The 22,419-nt window shown below is 42.7% G+C and overlaps 1 protein-coding gene across 1 annotated transcript in view; it reads right to left on the bottom strand.

Annotated features, from left to right (window-relative positions):
• The window catches only part of LOC115459576 (alpha-1,3-mannosyl-glycoprotein 4-beta-N-acetylglucosaminyltransferase B-like), a 317,839-nt gene extending 296,308 nt beyond the window's left edge, over positions 1-21,531 (bottom strand). Inside the window, exon 1 of the mRNA XM_030189387.1 lies at positions 21,236-21,531. Coding sequence (XP_030045247.1) covers positions 21,236-21,329 — 94 coding nt within the window. The 5' untranslated portion in view covers positions 21,330-21,531. The remainder of the gene's footprint in view (positions 1-21,235) is intronic.
• Between the last annotated feature and the right edge of the window lie 888 nt (positions 21,532-22,419).

The following is a 22,419-nucleotide window of genomic DNA, read 5'->3' as shown; positions in this document are numbered from 1 at the left end:
CAAAGTTTGTCCCCATCCATAGGCGGTCGGTGGCCCAACTGTTTGGGGAGGCTAAAGGGGGTGGAGTTAGGGATGGGGCCAGGGGTGGAGCTTAAATCCATAATTGTCTGATAACACATAGAAAAAAAATAAATAAAAATAAAAGTCACAATACTTTTATTAAATTTAGATATTAAATATGTATCATGTCAAAGAATAAAGTGATTGCTCAAAGCATATACTAACCATAATCGCTCAACTGCAAAACACTATGTACATCTTTGTGGAAAAACACACTCAGAACTTTACTGTACCAAAAATATTACACTGGGCAGAACCTAATACACCATTAGGGGCTTATAGCCCATTTAGTTATGTTTAAACAAAAGAGATCTGCATTAAAACAATATTTATTTTTATTTTGACCTTTAAAACCACTTGTCCCTGAAACATGCCTAAAAACAGAATAATCCAGTTGTGTATCTAAAATGCTAATTCCTACAAATGAGATGACATTAAAATGTGATTCCATGTGCCCCAGCTTTAGCCTTGTTACGATCAACAATCAAGAACAACCTGGATGCAGCAGCTCAAAAGTTTGTTTGTTTTGTTTGGGCTGAAGGCAGTGAGGATGTCATGCTGGGGAAACACATTAAGCTAATTGGCTTCCTTGTTTACTTACTGGGCTACAAAGGCTCACTTCCACTCGTTTTGGGAGTCTTGCATCTTTCTCCCTGTTTCTTCTGCTGCCTGCTGTCTCCCCGGTCGTCATTTTTACTGCACTGAAGTCAGAGTTCTGCCTCGGCACCGGCAATTCAGAGACTCAGAGTCAGCCTTCTGCCAGCGTCGGGGCTTCTCCTCAGGGGCGTCCAGGACTCTAACGTAACTTCCTCTTTTCTGCAGAGCTGGGAGGGAGTGAGACATGCCTGAAGAGAAAGCCCCGATGCTGGCAGAAGGCTGACTCTGAATTGCCGGTGCCGAGGCAGAACTCTTCAGTGCAGTAAAAATGACGATGGAGACGGCGGCAGCAGAAGAAACACAAGATGGTCAGGGTTGGGCTGGGGAGGCTTAGCCTCCCCAAGCCTCTTATACGGGGCGCCTATGTCCCCATCCCCATGGTTAACTGTGTATCCCTGTCCCCTAATCTCAATCCCAAGAAAACACCCCTCTTGGAGGAAGAGAGTCAGAGGAAAGAGCCCTCCAAGTGTTCCCTAAAACATTCACTTTGTATCTAGCCTTTTCTTTTTATGTTGAAAGAAAGCTTAGCTCAACCTAGCCAGAGGAAACTGATTAAGGATCATATGTGGCTCATGCAGCCCTGTTCATGGAGTACCATTACTATTTTTATTATTTGTATCATCTGTATCCCACATTTTCCCACCAATTTGCAGGCTCAATGTGGCTTACATTTGCCGTAATGGCGGTTGCCATTTCCAGGTAACAGAATTACAAATGGTATTGCATTAAGGTGTATATATACAAGGTAACATACATGGAACGTAACATACATGGAACAGGTCATGGTATATATATATATGTACCATGTGCATACATACATGGTAAAGAAGAAGAATACATTATGGTATTGCATGAAGGTTCCTGAGTAATAAATTGGATTGTAACATACATTAGGTCATAGACTATAGAGATCATATTTGACGTAAGGATTAAAGTATTAATGGTTGTTCGTAATCGCAAATAAGTTAATCAGTCAAGTGATGGGATTTCGGTTTTGTCTAGAACGTGTTAAGTCTTATTATCTAGTGTTTAAGATGGATGTATCTAAACCTGCAAAACTGGTTGCTCCAAGCCAGGAGGTTAAAGAGAAACAGACCTGTCAGCCAAAGTCACCAGAGGTAAAATGGCGGCAGTTCCCGCTGTTCCAGGCGTCAGAGCACCATGAACTACCCACATCTCCTGCAAACTCAAATGCAGCCAACACCACCGAAACAGACTTAGAGGGACCAGTTTCAATAGACATATCAACTGTGGTGCAAAATTTACAGACCCCCCCCCCCCCAAAGCCGTCAAACCGTGGCACAGACAGACCAAGCAACGCTTACGTTTTTCAGCAACGGTGCGGTCTGTGGGTTGTTTGGGGGTTTTTTTTAATTGAAGCAAAGCAAGCCACAAAACAAAAGTCACATAAAAGCAGCATAAAATGTATTGTACTGTTTTGGGATCTTGCCAGGTACTTGTAACCTGGATTGGCCACTGTTGGAAACAGGATGCTGGGCTTAATGGACATTTGGTCTGTCTCAGTACGGCAATGATTATGTTCCTACAAATAGGAGGAAATATGTTTTCACTCAACGAATAGTTAAGTGCTGGAACTCATTGCCAGAGGATGTGATAGCAGCAGTTAGTGTATCTGGGTTTAAAAAAGGTTTGGATAAATTCCTGGAGGAAGAGTCCATAGTCTGCTATTGAAATAGACATGGGGAAGCCACTGCTTGCCCTGGGATTGGTAGCATGGACACTTGCTAATATATTGGTTTCTGCCAGGTATTTGTGACCTGTATTGGCCACTATTGGGAACAAGATACTGAGCTAGATGGACCACTGGTCTGGCCCAGTATTGCTATATGTTAGAAATTTAAAAAAAAAAAAGTTAATAAATAATATTGATAAAAAAGCACCACACGTAGATAAAATACATTTTTAAAACAGATTTGAAATATGAGCATAAAGGCATAATTGTGTTTGATTGGAGTGGAGGAGTGGCCTAGTGGTTAGGGTGGTGGACTTTGGTCCTGGGGAACTGAGTTCAATTCCCACTTCAGGCACAGGCAGCTCCTTGTGACTCTGGGCAAGTCACTTAACCCTCCATTGCCTCACGTAAGCCGCATTGAGCCTGCCATGAGTGGGAAAGCGCAGGGTACAAATGTAACAAAAATAAAATAGATACTATTGGAGATTCTACATGTAGAAGGCTGCGCAGGCTTCTGTTTCTGTGAGTCTGACGTCCTGCACAGACTCACAGAAGCAGAAGCCTGCGCGGCCACATTGGTGATCTGCAAGGGCCTGAGGAACTGAGTTCGATTCCCACTTCAGGCACAGGCAGCTCCTTGTGACTCTGGGCAAGTCACTTAACCCTCCTTTGCCCCATGTAAGCCGCATTGAGCCTGCCATGAGTGGGAAAGTGCAGGGTACAAATGTAACAAAAATAAAATCACTATTCTTCCTTTAGGAAAATACTATGACCTTCATTAAATATACTTCTTGCCATGTTTATACAAAAATGAATTATGCAGTGAATAACACACATGTACAAAGACCAGGGGCCATAGTACATAAACAACTAGGATGCATCTAATTGCACTGCAATAAAACAGGTTATAAAAAAGACGGTTAGGTCAAGTTCACAATTCAAGTCTGCAGGGATAACTGTATTTAACTCATAAACCAAACTCTGTTCTTCCTTCAAAAGAAAAAAACTGTCCACACATCATCTTCTCCAAGTAGTCTTTATAACTTCTACAACACAGAATCTTATCTGTCAAACGTGATTTTGTTCTATAAAATGACTAACCAAGGGAGCACTAAACAATCTTCCTCTTGAGACAACTCTTAAGCTCACGTAATCTAGTCCTCATTTTCCTTTTGTTTTTCTCACATATACCAGGGGACATGGAAAGGGCCGGTCTTAGGGCGAGGCTACCAAGGCAACCACATAGGGCCTCGCGCTCAAGGGGGCCCCCGCGCGCCTGAACTCCGTCCCAACCGCCGAGTTCCAGTCCCCCCCCCCCCCTCTGATTTTTAAAAGTCATCTAAGTTACCTCGTCGGGGTTACGGCGGCAGCAGTGAAATGCGTGCGAGCTGCTCGGCGCTTCAGGAGCCTTCCTTTCTCTCTCTCAGCTCTGGTCCCGCCCTTGCGGAAACAGGAAACGAGGGCGGGAGTCGGGAGCAGAGCTGAGAGAGAGAAAGGAAGGCTCTTGAAGCGCTGAGCTCGCACGCTTTTCACTGCTGCTGCCTGTCGCTGTAAGCCGATGAGGTAAGATGATTTTTAAAATTCGGAGGGAGGGCGGGAGGCCCCTGAAGCTCGGAGGGAGGGGGCCCCATCAAATTGGTCTGCACAGGGCCCCGCATTTGCTAAGACCGGCCCTGGACATGGACAAACATCACATACACTACTTGAGCAGTGTTCGAAGTTGAAAAATGCCTAATGTTAATCCACTTATTAATATTTGGATGTAAAAACTGGGAAACCGACACAGATACATTACAAATGGAACACTTCCCAAAGGGGAAGTATCCCTAGCATGTTAGCATTGTTTAAGAATTTCTGGTAGCACTGAAGAAACAAAATGAACCGAGGTTCCTATCCCTAGAGTATGCCACAATTAATTTACTGACCTTAAAGCACTCATGGTTCTCAAGAATATGTCGGTTCTTATCAACTATGCCTTGGATGTTATGGGCTAGATTGGAAAAGCTCAGGGTACAGACTATAGCTGTATCTTTTTTTCTTTTTCTCAAATTTTAACAGATCTTCTCTCTTTGCTGCCTTAGTTTTAACATAAAACTCTGATAAGTGCAGGAGCTAAAATTTATCAATCATTACCTCAGCCTATTTTTCATATTCAGGAAAACCCAAACAGAGGTGACACAGACAGTTATACTCAAGACCTATCTTCAGAAGGCTACTGAAAACAGATCTTTTTAAGAAGGCATACAATAAACATCCATCTTAAATACTAAATAATAACACTATACACGTTGTACATAAAACCGAAACCTTTTTCACATAACCAAAGATCAAGCACTACCTTATGTCGAATAGGCTCTTTCTATAGTAGATGACCTAATGTATGTTACAATCCAATTCATAACTCAGAAACCTTCATGCAATACCTTATTGTATTCCTCTCTACCATGATCTACTCCATTTATGTTATGTTCCATGTACGTTCCATTGTATATTTCTTAACATGTATGTCATTAATGCAATACCATCTGTAATTCTATTACCCGGAAATGGCATCTGCCATTACGGCAAATGTAAGCCACATTCAGCCTGCAAATTGGTGGGAAAATGTGGGATACAAATGCTACAAATAAATAAATAAAGCTAGTGAAGTCTAGAAACTTGTTCTTATCAATGGATTTAGTGTAGTGCCGCAGGGATCTGTACTGAGACTGGTGCTATTTAACATATTTATAAATGAAATGGAAAATGGAACAAGCGAGGTGATCAAATTTACAGATGACACAAAACTATTCAAAGTTGTTAACACACATGCGGATTGTGAAAAATTGCAGGAAAACCTTAGGAAACAGGAAGACTGAGCATCCAAATGCCAGACAAAATTTAATGTGGACAAATGCAAAGTGAAACATTGGAAAGAATAATCTGAATCATAGTTACCTGATGCTAGGGTCCATCTTAAAAGTCAGCACTCAAGAAAAAGATTTAAGTGTCATTGTAGACAATACACTGAAATCTGTCCAGTATGCAGCAGTGGCCAAAAGAGCAAACAGGATCCTAGGAATTATTAGGAAAGGGATGCAAACCCTCTGTATCACTCCATTGTGCGACCTCAGCTTGGGTACTACGTTCATTTCTGGTTATCGCATCTCAAAAAAGATATAGCCGATTTAGAAAAGGTTCAAAGAAGAGAGACTGAAATGATAAAGGGGATGGAACTCCTCCCGTATGAGGAAAGGCTAAAAAGGTTAGGGCTCTTCAGCTTGGAAAAGATACAGCTGAGGGGGGATATGATTCAGGTGGGGGGAAGAGAGGGTGGTGGTTGGGAGGCGAGGATAGGGGAGGGCAGACTTATACGGTCTGTACCAGAGCCGGTGATGGGAGGCGGGACTGGTGGTTGGGAGGCGGGAAATACTGCTGGGCAGACTTATATGGTCTGTGCCCTGAAAAGGACAGGTACAAATTCAAGGTAAGGTATACACATATGAGTTTATCATGGGCAGACTGGATGGACCATGCAGGTCTTTATCTGCCGTCATCTACTATGTTACTATGTGGTGTAGAACGGGTAGAAGTGAATTGACTTTTCACTCTTTCAAAATGTACAAATAGGAGGATAGAATAGTTAAACTCTGGAACTCGCTGCTGGAGGATGTGGTAACAACGGTTAACATATTTGGATTTAAGAAAGGTTTGGACAAATTTGAGGAAGAAAAGTCCATGGTCTCCTATTGAGATGGACATGGGGGAAGCCACTGTATGCCCCAGGATTAGTAAAATGGAATGTTGCTACTAATTGGGTTTCTGCCAGGTACTTGTCACCTGAATTGGCAACTGTTGGAAGCAGGATACTGGTCTGACCCAGTATGGCTACTCTTATGTTTTTATGGTAGAGCAAGTTGTTAACTCAATTATAAATGAATCTGGAATTCTCAAGTTGGTCGTACATTGAAGAAGTGTCTGTTCTACAACCTTTAGCACCTTCATCTGGGGAATGTTTGTAAACAGGGATTCAATATCCATAGTAATCAAAATCAGATCTGTAACATCACCCTCAAAATTCTCTAACAAACGACATGAGTGGAATCTCTTATATAAGATAGGATAGGATGTTGGGGGACAAAGGATCCCAAAAAAGTATCCACAGAATCAGAGTGGTTCAAGTACAGAGCCATTTGCAGATATAATGTGGCTGCCCGAAGGCAATGCATTAATAGTGTGTACAGCAGGGTTATCACTTATCAAACAATCCATCTCTCAATTCTTAAGGAATCCTGCAGACAGACCCACATTCACAATTTCCTTAATCTCCCGTCCTAACCTTTCTGTGGGATCACTTTCAAACCTACAAGGATCACAACATTACTAATACTTATTATTTCTATAGCACTACTAGACGTATGCAACGCTGTACACTCTTGAACATGAAGAGACAGTCCCTGCTTGACAGTTTACAATCTAATTAGGATAGACAAACAGGACAAATAAGGGGTAAGGGAATTACTAAGGTGGGAAATAAAACATGGGTACTGAACAAGTAAGGGTTAGGAGTTAAAAGAAGCATCATAAAGGAGGGCTTTTAGCCTAGATTTGAAGAAGGCCAGAGATGGAGCTTAACGTACTGGCTCAGGAAGCATATTCCAGGTATATGGTGCAGCAAGATAAAAGGAACGGAGTCTGGAGTTAGCAATAGAGGAGAAGGGTGAAGAGAAGAGAGATTTACTCAGTGAATGTAGTTCCCGGGGAAGCGTGTAGAGAGAGATAAGAGTGGACAGGTACTGAGAAGCTGCAGAGTGAATGCACTTGTGGTTAATAAGAGGAGTTTGAACTGTAGGTGGAAACAGATAGGGAGCCAATGAAGTGACTTGAGGAGAGGGCTAATATATTCCGCCAGTGTCACTATGCTCATAAGTCGTACAGCAGAATTTTTAATAGATTGAAGGGAAGAAAGATGGCTTAGTGGGAGACCTGTGAGAATCAAGTTGCAATAGTTTAAGCGAGAGGTGATGGTTCTGGTTGTGTGCTCAGAAAGGAAAGGACGAATTTTGGTGATATTATAGAAAAAGAAACAACAGATTTTAGAAGTCTGTTGAATATACACAGAAACTGAGAAAGGAATCGAAGATGACCCCAAGGTTACGAGCTGAGACAGGGATGAGAGTGTTATCCACAGAGATAGAGAATGGGGGAAGAGAAGAGGTTGGTTTACGGGGAAAGATAAGAAGCTCAGTCTTGTTCATGTTTAGTTTCAAATGACGGTGAAACATCCAGGCAGCAATGTCAGAGGGGCAGGCTGAGGCTTTGGCCTGGATTCCTGCTGAAATTTCTGGTGTGGAGAGATAGATGTGGGAGTCATCAGCATAAAGGTGATACTGAAAACCACAGGATGAGATCAAAGTACCAAGGGAAGAGGTATAGATGGAGAAAAGAAAAGGTCTCATGACAGATCCCTGGAGATACACCAACTGACAGTAGGATAGAAGTGGAGGCGAATCCACCAGAGTACACACTAGACGTATGATGGGAGAGATAAAAAGAAATCCAGGAAAGAACAGAGCCCTGAAATGCAAGTGAGGAGAACATATCAAGGAGTAGGCAGTGATCAATAGTGTCAAAAGCAGCAGATAGATTGAGAAGGATGAGGATAGAATAGAGACCTTTGGATCTGGCCAGGAACAGGTCACTAGAGACTTTAGCAAGCTTTGTTTCAGGTGAATGAAGAGGGTGAAAGCCAGATTGAAGTGAATCAAGAATAGCTTGAGTTGAAAGAAAATCAAGACAACAGCGGTGAACAGCACGTTCAAGGATAGGAAAGGGAGGAGGGAGATGGGGCAATAGTTGGAAGGACAGGTAGAGATCAAAAATAGCTTGAGATGACAGAAAGTCAAGACAATGGCGGTGAACAGCACATTCAAGTATCTTTGATGGGAAAGGGAGGAGGGAGATGGGGAAATAGCCAGGACAGGTAGAGTCCAATGAAGGTTTTTTGAAGAGTTGTACAACTACGGCATGTTTGAAGGCATCGGGAACAGAGGAAAGTGAAAGACTGATAATATGACAGATAAAATGGATAACAGTAGGAGAGATAGTGCTGGGTAGATGGGTGGGAATAGGATCAGAGGAACAGGCTGGCTTGATGATGATGTCTAGATTATTAGATAACGAACTGAGTGCACAGTACTCCCCTTTCCTCAAATTACAAAACATACGCGATTGCATAATGTACTGTTGAAACACATGTATCAAGGGGTCCGGGGGACCCGGGGACATCCATCTTGAATTCTTCCTTACCACTGACAGATCCACGTTTGTGATTATTTTGGGAGAAAAAATGTAAAAATTAAAATTTGCAATTTTCTAATGAATTTAAAGAGGTCAACATATGTCTGAAAGGGACAAACTTGTTTCCAACTGACTCAATGTGTGTTCTGACAAACTAAAAATAGGTAATTCTATTTCCACTGTTTTCTCACGTACTGTTCCTCGGTCTTTCCTCTCCCCCTGCTTCTACCTCTTCTTTGAAATTCCATAAATTTCATTCATGGGTTGAAAGTGTTGTATCTCTGGTTCAAACTGTTTTTCCAAATCTTCTCTAAAAAAAATAGTATTAGAATCAATCAAAGGAGTGACAGTGGGTGTAGAAGAAGCAGATGTAAATGTTCACCCGAATCACTAGGAATGCACTTTTTACTTCTCTCCTCAGTATATGTGTGTCTCTAATTTTTTTTTGTGTACCTCCTATCGTGAGTATCTTTAGGGGGTACCACTTACATACTAGTCTTAGAAAATTTGCTTTTGACCAGGGATAGATGCTCTCCTTCCTACAGTCTTGCTCATCATGTTTAAGTTTACTTCTCTTAGGTGCGTTAGACCAGGGGTAGGCAACTCCGGTCCTCGAGAGCCGGAGGCAGGTCAAGTTTTCAGGATATCCACAATGAATATGCAGGAGATAGATCTGCATACCATGGAGGCAGTGCTTGCAAATCTATCTCCTGCATATTCATTGTGGATATCCTGAAAACCTGACCTGCCTCCGGCTCTCGAGGACCGGAGTTGCCTACCCCTGTGCTAGACTACTGAGTCACATGTTCGGGAAGAGATCACACATATCCCACACTGTAGTGTCAGGCCTCTGAGCGTACTCTGTGTTTACCAAAAAAAAAAAAGCCAGCCTAGATCTGTTTCCATTATTCTGTCAGTTGTGCAATCATCTGTCATGTCTTCTGCTGTGACTCCTGATCCTCTCCATGGGTTTTTCATGTACTTTTCCTTAGACCTGCTGATAGCTCTTAGATGTCACATCAGGTAGGAACAGTAGGCAGGTTAGGCTACCTTGGGCAACTGTCTGATAGTGGCAGCCTGCTATAAAAGTTAGACTGCCAAGTGGATCCAGATTCGCCCCATAGTGTCACTCTAGTCCTGGACTGGCCACAATGAATGCAGAGACTTGTAGTCTGGCATTTTCCTAGGGGATATCAGAACTACAAATCCCTGCATACAATAGGGAACACTGTCTGGTGAATCTAGAATACACTTGGCAAACCTAATATTTGTACGTGTTAACCTCTGCCTATTCTGCCATTAATCTGGGGTGCTGCAAATTTGCTGGAAGTTTGCAGAATCTCCAAAATCACTGCTGTTTTGCAGCTGCATCATATTCATCCACCTCCTTCCTGAGTATGGTGGTACAAGTGCTGTCCATCTCAAGAAATATCATATGTTACATCAAACTCACCTACCTTAGGAATGGTACATTAACAGCTGCATTGCCCTGTGTTTTAGTGGAGGAGTAGCCTAATGGTTAGTGCAGTGGACTTTGATCCTGGGGAACTGAATTCAATTCCCACTGCAGTTCCTTGTGACTCTGGACAAGTCACTTAACCCTGCATTGCCCCTGGTACAAAATAAGCACCTGAATATATGTAAACCGCTTTGAATGTAGTTGCAAAAGCCTCAGAAATGCGGTATATCAAGTCCCATTTCCCTATTGGAGATTCTATATGGAATGTTGCTACTATTGGAGATTCTACATGGAATGTTGCTACTATTGAGATTCTGTTGCTACTGTTTGAGATTCTACATGGAATGTTTCTATTCCACTAGCAACATTCCATGTAGAAGCCTGCCCTTGCAGATCTGCAACGCAGCCGCGCAGGCTTCTGTTTCTGTGAGTCTGACGTCGGGCAGACTCGCAGAAACAGAAGCCTGCGCGGCTGCGTTGCAGATCTGCAAGGGCAGGCTTCTACATGGAATGTTGCTAGTGGAGGAGTAGCCTAATGGTTAGTGCAGTGGACTTTGATTCTGGGGAACTGGGTTCAATTCCCACTGCAGCTCCTTGTGACTCTGGGCAAGTCACTTAAACCTCCATTGCTCCTGGTACAAAACAAATACCTGAATATATGTAAACCGCTTTGAATGTAGTTTAAAAAAAACCTCAAAAAGGTGGTATATCAAGTCCCATTTCCCTTAATTCCCCCCCCCCCCCCCCCCGCCACCACCACCACTGTCAGCTAGCCCCCTTAATGTTGGCTAGCTGGCAGTGGTGGATATGGCATCTCGGTGCTCTACATTTCTCAAGTCCAAAGCCACCTTTTTGCAGCTCTTCTGGTATCACGTATCGGCCACGAGTGGTTAACACAGTGAAGTGGTATCCAGGGGACTAATGGGAATGTGTTTATTGGGTGGGGCTGTGGGAAAGCAGTGTACGGCACCATTTTGGACACAGGTGATTGCCTAATTGGAGGCTTGTGTGCTGTATACTGTGATAGGATGGAGTGATCTGTTGAATTTTCAATTGTGGCCAGTTACTTCCACATAGAGGCAAAGCAGAGATGCCAAGTTAGGAGGTTAGAGAATGTTTGTATTTTAACACTAGGTCAGTACGTAGGAAGGCTCATATAGAGATTTTATAGCAGATTTGTCCCCGGGTTTGGTTTTTATAATGGAGAACTGATATAACTTGGGGATTTGAATTTGCATTTAGAGGATTTGCAAGTGGTGATTTTTTTTAACAGCTTTTGGATTCAGTAAATTTGCTTTTAGACCCTTTGTTATTTACATATCAAAAGGGTCATAAATTGGATTTTGTTGCCCATTCTAGAGCTACTAATTCCATTACATTAGATCATTTAAAATGGGAACCATTGATATGGTTGGGTCATTTTTATCTTTCTTTCTTTTTATTTGAAGTTTTTAATTTTATTTTCAAGTTTTGGCAGAGAAGATTCGATTAAATTTAATAGAGGAAGAGTGGATCCATTATGTTAGAAACATGGGATAATGTGATTTGTAAGACTTTGGCCAATCTAGCACCTTTGAAGGAGAAAAAAAGGGAAAAACTTTGGTAAAGTGAGTTACTTGCTAATACTAAACGATCATGTAGATGTTTGGAGCGAGCTTGGAGAAAAACTGGTTACAATCAATCTTATATGATTTGGAGAAGAGAAAGCTCTTTTTAAAATCTTTGAAGATCTAACTAATGTAAATCCAATACTTGTGATTCCTGAAGTGTTACAACCAAAAGCTCATGGGCCTTCAGAAGGGTGGAGAGTTCCTCTGCAAGTACCTGCCAGTGCTGAGAGCTGAATGAATGAGATCTCAGTGGGCAATTTAGGGTATATCCAAGATGGATTATTTGAAGAACCCACCAGTCCGAGGATTTAAGAGGTCACCTTTGGTGAAAACATTTCAGTCGCCCCCCCCCCCCCCCCGATCTACAAGTCGTCCGGGACAGACACTTTTACTGCAGCTATGCTCTGCTGCAGCCAGTCAAAAGCTTGTCCCATGCTTTGGCTGGGGAGCAGCAGGGGCCTTAGGCTCACACTGTTGATGCGAACGAACACGCTGGGGTTGAGCTTGAGTAGGCTAGCAAGTCGAAAGGTTGTACCTACAGCTAGGATAGTAAGAGGAACTCCTCCTTGGCTTACCAAAAATCCTCCTAAGAAAGGAGGCTGATGCAGAAGACACCTGTCAGGAGAGAGAAGCGATGGTATCAGTGTGTTTTTCGATTTGGTCTGCGACCTCTTCAACCTTCTCTCAAAAAAGGTTATACTCTCTGTGCATTGTTATACTCTGAGCAGAGATCCTGGATGCCACATCACAAATGTCAAATGCCCCTGGGCCAAAAACTTTTGGACACGTCTTCTGCTGCTTAATCAACTGGCAAACTAATTTGGCTTGCTCCGGAGGGAGCGTCTCAGCCAGATCAGACAACTTGAGCACCGAATTTCACAAGTAGACACTCGTGAAGAGCTTGTAAGATTGTATACAGGAAATTAGCATGGAAGCCGATTTTTTTAAAAGGTTCCAGAGGAGATCCGGGAAATTATAGACCGGTGAGCCTGACGTCAGTGCCGGGCAAAATGGTAGAGACTATTATTAAGAACAAAATTACAGAGCATATTCAAAAGCATGGATTAATGAGACAAAGTAAACATGGATTTAGTGAAGGAAAATCTTACCTCACCAATCTACTACATTTCTTTGAAGGGGTGAACATGTGGATAAAGGGGAGCCGGTTGATATTCTGTATCTGTATTTTCAGAAGGTGTTTGACAAAGTACCACATGAAAGACTCAAGAGGAAATTGAAGAGTCATGGGATAGGAGGTAGTGTTCTATTGTGGATTAAAAACTGGTTAAAAGAAAACAGAGTAGGATTAAATGGTCAGTATTCTCAATGGAGAAGGGTAGTTAGTGAGGTTCCCCAGGGCTCTGTGCTGGGACTGCTGCTTTTTAACATACTAATAAATGATTTAGAGATGGGAGTAACTAGTGAGGTCATTAAATTTGCTGATGACACAAAGTTATTCAAAGTTGTTAAATTGCAAGAGGATTGTGAAAAATTACAAGAGGACCTTACGAGACTGGGCATCCAAATGGCAGATGATATTTAATGTAAGCAAGTGCAAAGTGATGCATGTGGAAAAGAGGAACCCAAACTACAGCTACATAATGCAAGGTTCCACGTTAGGAATCACTGACCAAGAAAGAGATCTCGGCGTCATTGTTGATGATACGTTGAAATGCTCTGCTCAGTGTGCTGCAATGGCTAAGAAAGCAAATAGAATGTTAGGTATTATTAGGAAAGGAATGGAAAACAAACGTGAGAATGTTATAATGCCTTTGTATCGCTCCATGGTCCGATCGCACCTCAAATACTGTGTTCAATTCTGGTCGCCGCATCTCAAAAAAAGATACAGTGGAATTAGAAAAGGTACAGAGAAGGGTGACGAAAATTATAAAGGGGATGGGACAACTTCCCTATGAGGAAAGGCTGAAGCATCTAGAGCTCTTCAGCTTGGAGAAGAGACAGCTGAGGGGAGATATGATAGAGGTCTATAAAAGAATGAGTGGAGTGGAACAGGTAGACGTGAATCGTTGTTTACTCTTTCCAAAAATACTAGGAGGCATATGATGAAGCTACAAAGTAGTAAATTTAATACAACTAAGAGAAACTTTTTCTTCACTCAACCTGTAATTAAACTCTGGAATTCATTGCCACAGAATGTGTTAAAGGCAGTTAGCTTAGCGGGGTTTAAAAAGGGTCTGGATGGCTTCCTAAATGAAAGTCCATAGACCATTATTAAACTGACTTGGGAAAATCCACTGCTTTTTTCTGGGATAAGCATCATAAAATGTATTGAGCTTTTCTGGGATCTTGCCAGGTATTTGTGAACTGGATTGGCCACTGTTGGAAACAGGATACTGGGCTTGATGGACCTTTGGTCTCTCCCAGTGTGGCAATACTTATGTACTAGTGCTGCTGCTCCTCGGGGGGGGGGTAGTCTTCAGTGAGCTGGTCCAGGGAAGGGAAACAGGTGTTGTGCTGTGGCCAATAGGGAAAAAAAGAGGTGGAGGGAATGAGGTAAATCCATCAGGGTGGTGATAGCGGTAGCGTCTGCCTCACCCCCCACCACAGTGATATTGTCATCCTTGTATTTCATGTAACACCAAATGCTTCTTTTACTACGGAATGGCGAATGCCATAACGGAATATTGTAAGCCACATTGAGCCTGCAAATAGGTGGGAAAATGTGGGATACAAATACAACAAATAATGACAGGTTTGAAATTATTTAAAAAAAAATGATTGATGCAAGCTGACAGGGAGCAACCAATGAGTGTGACTCTTATGATCCATGGAAAAACAGCAACTGACTAGGTCATGCACGACAACCAGCAGATGGCACAAACACATGTGCAGTGGATACTCTCAAAAGTTTATGAACTTGTAGAGCTGTTCCCACATGGGGAGCTGTCACATAACGAAACCCATACGTGACTACTGTATCCTGCTTGTCCTTTGAGAAAAACTATGAATGTGGTTTTGATGACAGGGAGATGCCCAAAGGCCATCAAAATAACAGGATTAAGCATTAGCAAAGAGAACATACAGCGTTCCACATCATGTCTGGATTCCCTGCAACACAGACAGAACAGCACAAAGGGGGCACCATCAAAAATATGGTAATCTGTGGTGGTGGGGGGGGGGGGGAGAGAACTTTAGTTGGAGTACTGATAATCGAAGAACTTTGATAGTAGACCAAATGGAAGTGAAAATAGCAAAATGGAATATAAAAATTGAAGAGCTGAGTAAGAAGGGCTGCTTAGAACTTAATACTGAGTTCTGAGGTGTGGGAGATCAGTTCTGTCCCAGTGCCATGAAAACTTCATCTCAATTGTAACATAGTAACTAACATAGTAGATGACGGCAGAAAAAGACATGCATGGTCCATCCAGTCTGCCCAACAAGATAAACTCGTATGTGCTACTTTGTGTGTATACCTTACCTTGATTTGTACCTGTCCTTTTCAGAGCACAGACCATATAAGTCTGCCCAGCACTATCCCTGGCTCCCAACCACCTGCTCTGGCACAGACCTTATAAGTCTGCCCAGCACTATCCCCTCCTCCCACCACCGGCTCGACCACCCAATCTCGGCTAAGCTCCTGAGGATCCACTCCTTCTGAACAGGATTCCTTTGTGTTTATCCCACGCATGTTTGAATTCTGTTACCGTTTTCGTTTCCACCACCTCCCGTGGGAGGGCATTCCAAGCATCCACCACTCTCTCTGTGAAAAAATATTTCCTGACATTTTTCTTGAGTCTGCCCCCCTTCAATCTCATTTCATGTCCTCTCGTTCTACCGCCTTCCCATCTCCGGAAAAGGTTCGTTTGCAGATTAATACCTTTCAAATATTTGAATGTCTGTATCATATCACCCCTGTTTCTCCTTTCCTCCAGAGTATACATGTTCAGGTCAGCAAGTCTCTCCTCATACGTCTTGTTACGCAAATCTCATACCATTCTCGTAGCTTTTCTTTGCACCGCTTCCATTTTTTTTTTTAAACATCCTTCACAAGATACGGCCTCCAAAACTGAACACAATACTCCAGGTGGGGCCTCACCAACGACTTATACAGGGGCATCAACACCCCCTTTCTTCTGCTGGTCACACCTCTCTCTATACAGCCTAGCATCCTGACTCAATTCTGCTTGTTGAGGGAAACTTTGTTTCATCAATTGTTTTTATTTGTATATACATTTTATTTCCTGTGCTTTTCATTTTGTTTGCTCACTTTGACTTTGTATACTGACATTTTCATTTTGTCCTGCATCTTCCTTTGCGTACAGAAGACAGAACAAACATTGCAAAGCTATGAAGACAATTCCAACCACCATGAAAAAGTGCTTTTTTAAGCACTAATAATAAATCCAAATTGAGTTCAAATACTGTATTTCTTAATGTGCAGTAAATTTATTTTCAACTTGATTTCTCTCCAGATACAGCTCCACTGTTTAAGTGGTGCAGAAAAATTTCTTAAGAAATCAGGGTTTCCATGTGACTGGGAACTTGCTCAGCCTGTCCCAGGTGATCTGCCTTCATGTTACTGATGCCAAGGTGAAATCAAAGAAGCTGTTTATCCACCTTTCCTACGTTTGAACATGACCTTCATGTTTCTAAGTTAAGCATAAAATCATTGAACATGGCCAAGACTGAACTTATTGTTTTCCCACCCAAACCCACTTCTCCTCTCCCTTCACTCTCTATCTCAGTTCATAACACCCTCATCGTCCCCGTCTCATCTGCCCGCAACCTCGGTGTCATCTTCGACTCCTCCCTCTCCTTCTCTGCGCATATCCAGCAGATAGCCAAGACCTGTCGCTTCTTCCTCTATAACATTAGCAAAATTTGCCCCTTCCTCTCCGAGCACACCACCCGAACTCTCATCCACTCTCTCATTACCTCTCGCCTTGACTACTGCAACCTATTCCTCACCGGCCTCCCACTTAGCCATCTATCCCCCCCTTCAGGCCATTCAGAACTCTGCCGCACGTCTTATCTTCCGCCTTAACCGATATACTCATATCACCCCTCTCCTCAAGTCACTTCACTGGCTTCCGATCAGATACCGAATACAGTTCAAGCTTCTCCTACTCACCTACAAATGCACTCGATCTGCAGCCCCTCCTTACCTCTCTACCTTCATCTCCCCTTACGTTCCTACCCATAACCTCCGCTCTCAAGACAAATCCCTCCTTTCAGTACCCTTCTCCACCACCACCAACTCTAGGCTTCGCCCCTTCTGCCTCGCCTCTCCCCATGCTTGGAACAAACTCCCTGAGCCCATACGCCGGGCCCCCTCCCTACCCATCTTCAAATCATTGCTCAAAGCCCACCTCTTCAATGTCGCCTTCGGCACCTAATCACTACATCTCTTCTCAGGAAATCTCATATACCCCAACTTGACATTTCGTCCTTTAGATTGTAAGCTCTTCTGAGCAGGGACCGTCCATATTCGTTAATTTGTACAGCGCTGCGTAACCCTAGTAGCGCTCTAGAAATGTTAAGTAGTAGTAGTAGTAGTAGTAAAATCATTTTCTCAAGATTACAAAAATTAGTCACACAGGAAAAACTACCAAGAATTTGGCAATCTTTCCATAAAAAATTCTCTCTATAAATAAATCCCACCTTGAACGTTCTGAAGCTCCCTCCAACTGTGTCAGTGAAGCCCTGAACTGCTGTAGTCCTCCTGGTGGGGAAGGCTATTCGGACTACTCACCACCGCCCTCAGCCACACCCCATCTGCGACCTACGCCACGTCCCAACTGGACATAAAAAGCACCCTGAACGTTCTGAACCACACTCTGAGGCTTCAATAGTTCGTATGTTCGAAGCTCTGTAACCACTTTTAAGCACAGTACATCTCTGCCCCGCCCTGACCTGGAGGAGCATCACAGCTGCAACACACACGGATGAGCGTCACACCAATAGGGAACTCAAATAGAAGAAGGGAGGAGCATCTGAGGCAAAGGCGTCAGTCAGGAGGAGTCATTTTCTACGACTGCACCGTTGTCAGGCAACGGAATGCAATCACGCCTCATGCACCTATCAAACAACTCAAAAAGAAGAAGGGGGGTGCCTCACATGCGAAGGGGTCACTCATTGCCTGCGCCTCCATCGTTGCCAGGCAACGGAATGCAAGGACGGATGATGGACCTATCACAGCCAACTGCTACACAAGAAAGGAGGAGCATTACACGCGAAAGGGGTCACTCCTTCTCTGGGTAACACGAGACGAACAACGCTGGGAAGACAACATTGCTTTACTTAAGTTTCTTGCAACAAAGGTAAGACGGACTTACTTTTCAAAACTTACAAAAACTTATTACCGACTTCTTGCTGCTTTCTGTGTCCGCAATTCCCCCTCTGCTTCTTGCTGCTTTCTGTGTCCGCAATTCCCCCTCTGCTTCTACTCATCTGCACTCATTCATTTAATTCACTTCCTTCCTCTTTGCTGCTTCTCAGTTATTTCCCCCGCCAAATTTCACAATACGTTTCACCGTGTTATAACCATTCCACTGCTAGAATGCCCACCAACCACAACAACCAAACCTTTACACACTACTTTAGTAGCTGCTCATCTGCTTGCACGCCTCTACCGTGATTCATTTCTGTTTCTACACCTTTGCTGCTTTGCTGTTATTTCCCCCACCATTTCCATGCTACTTTCAACGCTCTTATAGGCAGCCATTTTCAGCACCACTACCAGTACTGAAACAAATGGATGTCTGCTAAACTATAAATCTGTTAACAATAATAACGTTACAAAACACAACAACTGTGGGGATAGGTTTTCTACATACATTACAAAAAATCATTTCTGTGAGCAATTCAAAGGACAATATCCTGTTTTTGGCGGCCATTTTGTCAAACACCCCAACCTACACAGTGGGATGCGTTTCCTTTTCACTCTGGTTATGACAAAATGCATGTATGCACAACTATATATGTGTACAAATAAAAACCCTTTAGAAATCATAACCATACCATGGGGATATATTTTTTACAGAAATAAAATATTAACCATTTCAATTATTCCATGACAACTTCAAAGGACACTATCTTATATGTACAATGCAATTACAATAGCATTAAACATGTTCAATATGGGAGTTGATTGGTAATTTTTGTGTGACTAATGGACATAGATGGTTTCTTTCATTGTTTCATTTTAGTTTCTTCACTACAGCAATGCTACAGCTCAAGAAGCCAAAGCAAATGGCAGCACCTACTTTCAACAACAAACAGCATGTCACTCAAACACTATGAGGCATCTCTTGCTGACTGTAACAAAACATATTGTTTAGAATGAAATGTTAAAAATGTTACAAAGAATTACAATACAAATACAACTTTTAACAAAAAAAAATTGTTGTCTTTTTTAAAAACACTTATATCCCTTAATATCAAAAGACAAAAATAACAGAAAAACAAACTACATGCTAGCGGCCGTTTCACTTGTTTTCGAAACGGGCCTTTTTTACTAGTATATATATCTTCTACTATAATAAAACTCACCCTCAACATTCTGAAGACAACATTCTGAAGTCACTCAGTCACTCCCTGAAGGGTTCATGGATTCATGGTGGTGAAGCCACAATACTGACCATGTCTCTCTGCCCCGCCCTCGCATGACGGACCAATCAGAAAAAACACCCTCAACATTCTGAAACACAAAGGACCATCACAACACCGTTCCCAGGCAACACTAGGCAACGTAAGACGGACCAATCAGAGGAAACTACGTGACAATAAGGGAGGAGCATTCCCCAGCAGAATGGCTCATTATCTGTGCAGCACGGAGAGCACAGAACCACCGCTGGAACGAGAAAAGAATATTCCTGCTGTGGGTATGTGCAAAAATAGACCGGGGGGGGGGGGGGGGGAATTTTTAAATGCCTAATGCCAGTACTGAAGAGTGCCAGAGGGCCTATAGCACAGACTATATTTGGGATCGCTTGACATGGAGTCAGAGGAGCCGGAAAACAACGTGCCCGTCACCATCTGGGACATGGGCGAACAGGACAAGCTGCGGCCCAGCTGGAAGGATTACCCACGACCCAGCCAGCAGCAAACAGCGACCAAGGACAGCACAGCACATCCCCCAACCCCCAAGCAAAAAACAAAACAAAACAAAAAAAAGACACAGCAACAACCTGCACACACACACCGCACCCTCACACACAAAATAACTCTGTGACACATACACAAAAAAAAAAAGCCACATGCTAGCGCCCGTTTCATTGGTTTCGGAAACGGGCCTTTTTTACTAGTATATATATATATATATATATATATATATATATATATATATAGGGAAACATTCCAAAAAAAATTCCAAAGTTAACTGGGTAAATATTTGTAAGCCAACTGAATTATACTCAATCACTAAACAAAAAAAAAAAAAAAGTTTTGCTAACAGGTTGTTTTCAGAAAAGGCTGCAGAAGTTAACAGAGGTAAAAGAGTAGGAGAATTAGGAAAAACAGAATCAAGCTATGAATTAAGAAAAGATTTAGAACTGCTAAATTAAGAAGTCAGAAAACAGTTATTTTACACTTCAATCTTAACTATAATGCAACAAGAGAGAGAAGCAAAAGCAGCAGGTTCAGAAACAAGACCTGGCTGAGCACGATCAGGTGCTACTGTTTGCATATTTGCTGCTTTTCTGCACTTACAAAGGTCAACCTACCAATTTTGCTGTGCATAAAAGGAGTAATTTAAGTATTATAGAGATTGGCCTGCAGAACAGGCTAGGAAACAACAAAAGGCAGCTTTTATAAAAAGCACCTTGAAGGGCATAGTAGCAATGTCCAATGGGAGAACGGAGAGGAAGACTATACAATACATGGAAAACAAGGAACAACAACTGGCCACTATTTACAGCTTAGATACATTGCACCTGGATGGGACTTTTTTTTAATTATTATTTTAACTGCTAACTTGAAGAATCAAAGACTACAAGAATAATCACACACTCCACATGTTGCACAGAATTCCCACAAACACGCATGTTACATTTCTCTCATTCGAGATGCATTACCCATTTCTTATAAAGAAGTTAGTAGTGCTTGGAAAGCTTATTAAAGGGTTTTCCAGCACACTACCAAATTAGAGCTGATCACATAGCAATGACATTGTTGCGAACGTTTTCTACATATGAGTAGAGTTACCAACATCTGCATCCTCGCAGCTGCATTTTCTGACCTCAGACCATTCAAGCTAGTGAATTAAATAAGCAGATCCAGGAGGCAGCAGGCACCCCTCAGTTGCACCAAGTTAAAAGAACTGGGGAAAGGGTTCAGACAACCAAAACCCATTCCCCATCAGAATCGGGAAACTTTATGCTGCCAAAAGGGGGAAAGGAAACGTATTATTAATGTCGCTAAGCACAAAGTGTCGTTCCAGAATGCTGGTGGTGTTTACTGTTGTCCCTCTCTGGATAAAGTACCAAACTCCTATTCACAGAAGGCGCCCGGACTTACCTCGCTCTTTCACCCAGGCACCGTACCTGGATAGAGAGAACAAGGCGGCCAGCCACAAGAGTACTACTAGCGCGCTGCCATTCCGGAACCTCATCTCACAGCCAAGCGCGGAAGGGAGGCGGCAGAGAGTGACGACGGCTCCGCTCGTGCACCCCGAACCTTCCTTTGGCTCCGCCGCGCACAGAACTAAGCACCCCACCTCGTGCGGCTGCAACTGTTTCTAACTACAAAGCGCTCGCCCGCGCGCGGAGGAAGGAAAACGCCCAGCCAGCCCTCTCGCACGCTTCCCCGCCTCCCTCTAGGATAATCCCGGCTCACACCTGCCCGCGCGCGGAGAAATGAAAACGCCCAGCCAGCCCTCTCGCACGCTTCCCCGCCTCCCTCTAGGACAGTGATGGGCAACCTTTTGAGCTTGGTGTGTCAAAATTCGCCAAAAAAACGAGCATAACTCGGGTGGTGTGTCACTTCGATTAAAAAAAACCATAATTTCACGATACTTATAGTTTAAATAACAAAAATGTATAATTGTAATATATAACTGTATTTAATAAACCAAAACCTATTTATTTAACTTACCTGCTTAGTGACTTCTTTGTTCATCTGTCAGTCGGTTTCTTTTGTTGGTCTTGATATTATTTAACTTGTGTGGGGTGCCGTGAACTAAGATAAGTGAGGGGGAGGGGGAATTCTTTAACTAATCTGCCTATTAGTGACTTTTTTGTTGCTGAATTTCATTGGCTAAATCTTCAATTGAAGGTTGGTATTTTGTACACTTCAAGCCCAAGCATGCGCTACTAACTTCATCTTTCAATCTGTTTCTTTTGTTGGTTTTGATATTATTTAACACTGAGAATAAGGTTTCACAAAAGTACGTAGAGGGAAAAATTGTGAGTAAAGCCATTGCTATATTTTTCAGGGTGCTAAAAGTGTCTGGTAATCGGATCCAGGCACTCCAAATTTCCTGGTAACTCAGATATTCTCTTAATAATTGCATCTTTATTCTGCATATCGTGAAATAGAACTGATGCACATCTTAGGAGAGTTTCTTTAATAAATCCTCCCTCACTGAGTGCTTTTCCATGCTGAGCTATGGAGTGAGCAATGCTCAAACTTGCAGATGTTAAATTTGTAGAACCTTTTACAAATGTAAGGATGGAATTAGATTGGCTCTTATAAAAGTGTAG

The sequence above is a fragment of the Microcaecilia unicolor genome, unplaced genomic scaffold (assembly GCF_901765095.1).
Source record: "Microcaecilia unicolor unplaced genomic scaffold, aMicUni1.1, whole genome shotgun sequence".
Taxonomy (NCBI): Eukaryota; Metazoa; Chordata; class Amphibia; order Gymnophiona; family Siphonopidae; genus Microcaecilia; species Microcaecilia unicolor.
Note: the sequence above shows the minus strand (reverse complement) of the source record. Positions and strands in the feature narration are given on the sequence as shown.